Consider the following 8,401-nt stretch of genomic DNA (forward strand, 5'->3'; position numbering starts at 1 on the left):
TAAATAACATCAGTGGTGCTGTTAGGCTGTATAAACACTTTACATGGCAGTCTCATTAGACTTTTAAGAGATCAGCAGCGCTTTTTATGAAAAGGGGTATTTATTTGAGGCTTTTTGAAAACTTAAGGGAGCACTGTAGTGGTGCTGGAGGTTTGCTATGTCTCTAGCAAGTTCAAGAATAAAAACACAAACTGGAGAAAATGCAGAGAGTTCAATTCTATTCATGTGCTAATTAAAAAAAACTTTTGATCACGGTTTAGAACATTTTAACAGTGGTGGTATATTTTTGAGCATGTCTCAACTACTGGCGCCTTATGTACGTCCATGACATCAGCACAAACTGCTTCACTCAACCAATGAGCTGCTCCGCTCGCCAGCCAATCGGCACTCAGTGGCAGTAACGCTAACGTTCTAAACTCGTTGGCTGTAGCAAAAAGGAAACATACAGGTGAGATTTATTTACTTCCTAGTGTAATTTGTCCCTCTACTCCCCCACAGTTTAAGGAAGGTCCTGGGAAGGGGGTCAGAAAATACTTTAACCTTCCATTTTTAGCTGTTCACCCCAATTCACTCGGAACCCGCTCGCGGGCGCCCACTGGCGTTTTGTAGCCATGTCGAACAAGGAAAAATTTGGCTTGATTCCAATCAAAATGAAGTCCTGTCCTCTTGTTCCCTTCTGCATTGAAAGTCCCTCAAGCACGCGTGGACGAACCTCAGCGTTTGAATGCAGCTAAGCTTTCCTCTACTTTAGTTCAGTTAACTGGGCTTGAAGGATTATGTCCTGGAATACAGCTACGTAACATGAAACAGCAGGGAAGGGAAGTAAGGAAGGGCTTCCTGCTTGAATAGGGATCGAGCCTAAACGCGAGCAGCTTCGTTTTTTCCTCAATTCTGCCACCTGGTGTGCTGGATGTGCGGAAAGGTCAAAGTAAAACTGTGGAGCGCCCAAAGCAACCGTGTAGCAATATTTTTAAATGTTATGTTTTTTTTATGATTCTCATTTTCATGTTAGATTTGTCGAATTACAGATTTTAAAAAACTATTTTGTTTTATTATTTTTTCCACAAACCCTTAGGTCCGATGTGACGTCATATTCATGCGGCAGAAGTCGTTCGCGGTCGCATGGTGTGCGGACTTTACCCTTCGCGCTGTACTGGACATAACTGCGCTATAACGTTTCAGTAGAAATGGCTGATTTCAGTAGTTTTGATATGCCGTCCGCCAGTTCTTCAGAAAAAGCCGACGCGGCAGAGCTTCAGCGGCTGTTAGCCGTGGAGCAACAGAAAGCCCAGTTTCAGGCTCAGGTGAGTGGACACGGCTGTTACTTTCAGTCTAAAGGTCTCTTTCTGTTCCTCCCTCCCTGTCTGTCTGTCTTTCTCTCCGTTTTCTATTAGCCTTTCTCTGTTCGTCTCTTGTTCTGTTTCCCTCTCTCCCTTGGAGTCTCTGTCTGTCTATTCTCTCAAGGCATGATGGGTGTCTGCGTCTCAACCTGTAATTTAACTATATAGTCAACGTTACTGAACCCACTGAACTGCACATCAACCACCCGTTGAGCCAAGTGCACACTATTTAGTACAGTAGAGGTGGCATTGAGACACGGCCGTGTGGGCACAGGCAGCATTAGCTTACGTTATGCTGTGGTTTGGGCTAAAAAGGGAACTTGTTATTACTCTGCTTTCAAGTAGTGACTACTGTGCATATTCTCTGATCTGATCAGTTTTATGCAACCGTCTTACAGAAGAAACAGCGAATAAACAAAAGTTAATTTCTTGTTACACAATACCAAAACAGAATAGAAAATATATTATTTAACTTATAGTTTAACCTCCACTGTTCAGTGTAACAGGAAAATAAAACACTAAAAAAGGGTCCATATCTTACAGTTCTTTCTCCCCAGAGGTCCACATGTGATGTTTGGATGTGTTTACATAGCACAAAAAAAAGAAAAACTAACTTTACATGACTGTTTCAGCCTCTCTTTATAGTGTAACATTAAATAGGCTGTTTTTGTTACTTTGCTTTTAAGACTGGTGTATGTAAATGATCTTTGTGCTGATTGCTTTGTATTGTGCCTCATTCGTTCTGGTTTTGGCGGAGTCGGCTTCATCCGAAATAAACAAAACAAAGACAAACCAGGTGTGCCCCCAATGGTATGTTTTGTAACTTTAACAGTGCTTACATACTACATCAGACTCTTTCTGTTTCAAGAAAGTGGGAAAAAAATTTTTTAATGAAGAGGCCCTTTATACACACACACACACAAGCCAGAACCCCCTGCAAAGCTCTTTTTGTGTCCCTGTCCTGTCTGGTTTTGCAGTGACTGAAAACTGGTACCATTTCGCAGGTGCACAACTTCACGGACGTCTGCTGGGACAAGTGCATGGATAAGCCGAGTGCCAAGCTGGACTCGCGGACGGAGACATGTCTGGTGAGCTGCGTGGAGCGCTTCATTGATACCACCCTGACCATCACCAACCGCTTCTCACAGATGGTCCAGAAGGGCACGCACTGACCCCCCTGGAGGACTGTTTGGAGGCGGCATATCTGTTTATACACTTTTTCAAATGGGGGCTGGATCTCAAAGGGGCTCCCTACAACAAACATATAATCTATTATATTTGCAACAAGGAGGCATTTGAGATTCAAGCTCTGGTTGTATTTCAAATAACTCCTCAAACCTGACATAGTTCTACCATCTGGGATTCAGGCTCTGCTTCCCTTCGTCATGGGAATGAAGGTCTAATGTTCTGCCTGAGCCTCAGTGTTTGGGAAAGGACACACTACACAGCACCTCCCTACCATGCCATGTTGGTTGTAGATCTTCCAATTCGTGTTTCGTTCATTTATGTCCGATGTCCCCAGCAGGAAAACAGTGGACTTTGCGGTTATAGTGAATATTTGTGTTTAGGTTAATCGATAATGACAGTGATTATAATTTTCAAGCAGGCAAACTTTCCTGTATTAGAGTTTAGAAAACTGTGAACACATTATGATGTTTCTTTCTGAAATATTATCACGTACAAAACACATGCAAATCAGTTGTATGTAATAAACGGATGGTTAGTCAAGTGTGTCTTGATTTTTATCATTACATTCACTTTCTAAAGTGTGTGGGTTAAAAGGAGAATTTCAGTGACTTTTCAGAATTGCTGCATAATTTAGTCGTTGAGATAAAGAAATGAGAGCAGTTTAATGTGAATTAGTAAACTTTAGAGAAACTTAACGATTCTGATTTCTTTACAGTGGGGGTGATAGAAACCAGGGGTTGCCATGTTTACTACTCACATTCCCGGAATGACCAGTGAACCTGGATGTGTCTTTGTTTTTCTTTTTAATGTAATGTTGATAATGTTGACATTTTGAAAAAAATCACTGGATTCCCCTAAAATAAATACAGCTATCTAGATGCATTTATGGAGCCCATTATACTTTAATTGAGCATAATGCAGTCACATGCAAAGTTTGAACAGCAGCCCCCCACCAATATACCAAATTACATGTTTCTTTGATTTTCTATGTGAAAATACACACAATACACAGGAAACTAACATTTATTTTCTACATTTCTAATTTTAGTTTGCAATTTCTATTTGCTGTTTCACATCTGAAAAAAATGAACCTTGTGCACAGGCCACATTCTGTTTCATTTGTTCCCCAATATGTTAAAGATAGTAAATAAACAGTAATTGTGCATTAAAATATCGCTGCTGTCATAAGAAAACCTTTTATATCCTTTTTTGTCATAAAAAATTTGTCACCGTTGCCCTTTATATTGTGTGTAAATTTCATGGAGAATGGATCTGAAGAAACGCTCCAAAATGACGTGGAAAAAAAAGTGTTTCCATTGACTTACATTAAAATTTAAGTAGCTTTTTTTCCTACTAAAGCTGTTATTTTGGAGATATGAGGTTTCTTCTAACAACAGTGTTGTGTTCCCTCTCTAAGTGTGCTCTCACTTAGAAATTCAACAGCACATGTAATTTGACCAATGGCATCAAAACAATTGCATACAAGTGTTAAAGGAGAAAACTACATTAAGATGTTCAGGCCATCAAGGATCACATGAACAGCGTCAGTGCGCCTTGGCATAGATTCTACAAGTCTGTGGAACTGTGTTCAACCATCGTTCTAAATGAAATTACCCCAATTGGTGTTTCAATGATGGCAGTGAAGAGCACTGTCTAACACGTCAGTCCTAAAGCTTGTTGAGGTGTTTAACTGGGTTGAGATCTGTTGACTATGAAGGCCATAGCATCTGCTTTAAATAAATACTCAAACCATTTAGTGACCCCTCCTGTCCTGTGAAACGGGGCACTGTCATCCTGGAACAGATCACTCCCAACAGGATGGACATACCTTATCATAGGGTTAGGGTTAGCCCTTTATATTGTGTAAATTTGAAGAATGGACCAAAAAGAACAGCCAAAAATGACATGAAAAAAAGTCTGGTTCCATTTACTTACATTAAACTTAAGGGGATTTAGTTTCCCTCTCCTGTAAAGTTGCCATTTTGGAGATACAAGATTTTCTTCTGACAACAGTGATATGTATGTTGCCTGTAGAGGACGTGTTAACTTGCTCTCGCTTAGAAAATCAACAGCACACATCTGTTTACTGTAAAGGCCATAGCATATATAAACTGTTCAGTGACCCCTCCTGTCCTGTGAATAGAGATCACTCGCAGAAGGATAGAAATATGTCATCATAGGGTAAAGGTGATCAATCAGAATAACTTTGCATTGATTTGCATTGACTTCCTTCTGAGGGGAGTAACGGACCATTCCAGTAAAATTCCCCCAGGCCATAGCAGTGCTATTGGACCCCCTCACTGTAGGTATCAAGCACTCAGGCCTGTGCCATTCTCTTGATGTACACCATAAGCCCCCACACCTACTTGAGAATATAGTGGAAGGTAATACATTTGACTATCACCGTTTCCACATCTCTGTAGACCAGTTGCTTATGGTTTTACACCACTGAACTCAAACATGCTTTCATCTTTGTAATGAGTTCTGAAACCCTCTCTGTGTAGTTGTGGATGTACTGTTCTTGCTCACACTGACATTCTGAGTTACTTGAGGAACAGCTGTTCTGTTTTTCCTATATGTCGCATGATTTCAGACTCATTCCACATGCTTTCGACAAAAATGTCCTCTTGTACCACAATAATGAACTTTCTTTCACTTGGGTCTTTTCCTCTTAATCCAAATTGTGTACATGCCACAGAGCTTGGTAGGATGTTAATAGCTTAATGGTATCATGCAGCACATCTGTCTAGAAGCATCTGTATCTCCCATTTAGTACATGGCATAATATTATTTGATTGTATTTCTGGTACTCTAAAACATAGCACTCTTTAAAAAAGCACAGTTTGGCAGTGTTACAGTGTTATTACATTAAAAGGTCCCTGTGGTCCAATCATTCCAGCTAACAACAAATGTGACTAGAGCAGCCATTTAACACATTAGTGCCCGCAAGATCAAGAAAAGGTGCCAGGAATCTAGAACAAGCAAATAGGAAGGTTTAAAAGACTTCCTCTTTAAACAGGATTCATGCAATTATGTAATATTTCAAGGCCTATATTTTGCTGTTAATATTGTATTTTGAATAAACAACGGCCAGTTCAGCAGTTCAGTTTATAATAAACTGTTACTCAGAATTAAAATAAACTCTTGGAGTTGTTGAGGTTTTTAATCAGCCTCTCTTAGTGGTTGAATCTGTCAACCCTGCATTAGTTGAATCATTGAACTAATACACCCGTGAAAAGTTGGCTTTTATTAAGCCAAAAAATGAACCCAGATGTTTGCAAATATTATTAAACTTGATTATAATGGATTAAAACATTTCAAAATCTATGTGGTTGAACGGCCACCTTCAGACAATACATCAATTCATATCCATGTACAAAGCTTTTCCAGTTACCAGCTGTTCTTTTTAAAGCGTAAACCATAGTATCTGTAAGCAAAAACAGATACTGCCACCTTGTGGCTAAAGATGGTAGTTTCATGAAATGGGAGCATGGGGAATTTATCTTAATAAAAAGCCAAAAGTACAGCAATAAAGGTTAACTGTCGGTGTTCAGCACTGACCACCTGTTAATGATCTGTCTGTGTTGGGTTTTGATCAATCCCAGCTGCCTTGTCTGGATTTAGTGCTGTTTTAGTGCATTTCTGAGGCTAGCCAGATTGTACAACTTGTACACAAAGAACCGAATCAGTAAATCCCATCTCATCAGGACTCTATTTTGAAGTTATTTCTTTAGGAAAAAAAAAAAGACTGGTTTGTGTTTATAACATGCCTTCCCATTGGCTGATTCCATTGCTGTGACTCCGACCTGTATTTTTGCTTGGAATTCAAGGCTGCTAGAGAAGAAGAGGCATGCAGATGATTTCAGCAATGGGGAAATTACATCATATGTGTATTAATAAAAAAGGAAGGGATATTATATTTACTCTTGGCTTAGAACTTACCAATAAATTAAATCTTGGGGAAATATTACGTGAGCCTATTAACCCTTTAAACTTCATGATCCCACATAGGCCTACATTTCTTATCTCTTATAGCCACATAACTTCCATATCCTAACTGGCCACTTTATTACTTACAGCTACCTTGTATCTCCAGTCATTTTGTTATTTTGTTGACAGTCATGTCTTGTCCATTTTATCACGTCCACTTACTGTAAAGGGGCACTGTGTAGATCTACAATCACAGATTGTAGCTCAACTGTTTCTCCTCAATATTTCTTACCCCATTCACCAACGGTCAGGTTGGCAGTATGGACCAAAATGTGGTTTTTACAGTATAACTACAATTCTTGACAGTTCTTCTCAATTTTGCTAGTTTAAAAGTGGATTGTTATTTTGGAATGTTACTTCTCCTTTAAGCGCTTCCTCCCATAATCCAATGATCCAATTAAATCAATGTTTTAAAAGTAGGCCGTTCGATAAGATTAAGTGATGCATTATTGCTGTTTTGATAGTAATACCTGCTCTGTGAGGGTCCTGACCACTGAAGAACAGGATAAAAGGGTGCTAACAAAGTATGCAGAGAAACAAATGGACTACAGCCTGTGTGATGATGCTAGCTGGTTTACCACATCACCAACAGCCATGAACAGGTCTAAAAGGGACAAAGGCATGACAAAGCCTATTATTTTAATTAACGTGAAGAGACAGTTACTTAACTGGGGAGAAAGAAAGACAAAACTGTTAGTAAACTAATGGCAAATATTGAACACTGGCTATGAATGACATTTATACATATGTTTACTTGAAATTTATGCTGAATATGTATGTACTGTGAATAGGAATGTGACTATTTTACCAGATGAACACCTGAATTTAGTTTTGGTTCAGTCCACTTCAGTCTGATATGCACCCAGAGCTAGAAAGGGAAATTAATTGAGAATAGTCAAGGAAGAATAACAAAATGCCTGTCATGAATTTGAGTTTTATTATTATTTTTTGTGTGTACCATGGTGATGGATCTTTTGTAGTGCTGTTTGGATTTTTGATAATGTGTGCAATCTTCTTCCAAACATGCCAACATGGTAAACTCCAGGCCACTTTGAGTCCACTCTACCACAAATGGCGGCAGTGGTAAAAAACGACGAAGAACGGAAGCAGTAATACATGAAGTGCTGTTACTAAACCCGATAAAGCACCCCAATACCAAACCAAGGGAGCCTGCAAAGGGAGCTCATTCTGAATGTGTGACAGAGCCTAGCAGAAGCCGTAAAGAAGAAAGTATCAACAACAGAGCCAAGAGAGAGAACAACAAAGCACACCGTTAAGTAGAAAAGACTTCAATTATTTCACCGAAGCGTGCAACCAGCGAAGACACTTACGCTGAAGAAGAGGGCTGCGTAGAGGAACGATACATGCCCGAACTGGCTTCAGAAGAAAACCCAGCTCCTCATGTATGAGCGTGGAGTACCTCGCGTCGATGTTCCAAAGTTTCCCTCCAAAGGCAGCAAGAACGGGACAAAGCACAACAGCAAGCCAACAAGATGGAGAGCGTTGCAACAACAGTTCACGCTACTTCAGGAGTCTCCGCGATGCAAGCAAAGTTGGTGCAGCACATAAGAACAGACACAACAATTGTAAGATCAGCCACTCACAGCAGCACATGCTGAAACAAGACAGAGGGGTGTAATATTAATGCAAAGACCTTCTAGATCAACTCCAACGCTGCCTGAACTGAAAGAGTCAGATGACATAGACCATTATCGGCTAACGTTTGAGAGAATAGCTCAAACGGCAGATTGGCCAGAAGAAGACTGGGCTATTCATCTAGTTCCTGCACTTGAAGCAAGAGCTAGAGAGGCATATGTTTCTATAGACACCAGAGATATTGAAGTGTACAGCAAGGCAAAAGTAACAATATTGAGCAAATCTGA

At 39.9% G+C, this 8,401-nt stretch overlaps 1 protein-coding gene across 1 annotated transcript; it reads left to right on the forward strand.

Annotated features, from left to right (window-relative positions):
* Nucleotides 1-1,077: 1,077 nt before the first annotated feature.
* On the forward strand, nucleotides 1,078-3,068 carry timm8b (translocase of inner mitochondrial membrane 8 homolog B (yeast)). Its single transcript, XM_017701652.2, has 2 exons — nucleotides 1,078-1,304; nucleotides 2,345-3,068. Exons 1-2 carry the CDS (start codon nucleotides 1,188-1,190, stop codon nucleotides 2,510-2,512), a joined length of 285 nt encoding a protein of 94 aa, XP_017557141.1. The 5' UTR covers nucleotides 1,078-1,187; the 3' UTR covers nucleotides 2,513-3,068.
* The last annotated feature ends 5,333 nt before the right edge of the window (nucleotides 3,069-8,401 follow it).

The sequence above is a fragment of the Pygocentrus nattereri genome, chromosome 23 (genome assembly GCF_015220715.1).
Source record: "Pygocentrus nattereri isolate fPygNat1 chromosome 23, fPygNat1.pri, whole genome shotgun sequence".
Classification (NCBI taxonomy): domain Eukaryota; kingdom Metazoa; phylum Chordata; class Actinopteri; order Characiformes; family Serrasalmidae; genus Pygocentrus; species Pygocentrus nattereri.

Coding starts and splice junctions, on each gene's coding strand:
- timm8b (XM_017701652.2), top strand. CDS start 1,188: ATGGCTGATTTCAGTAGTTTTGATATGCCGTCCGCCAGTTCTTCAGAA. Junction 1,305..2,344: donor AAGCCCAGTTTCAGGCTCAG/GTGAGTGGACAC, acceptor ACCATTTCGCAG/GTGCACAACTTCACGGACGT.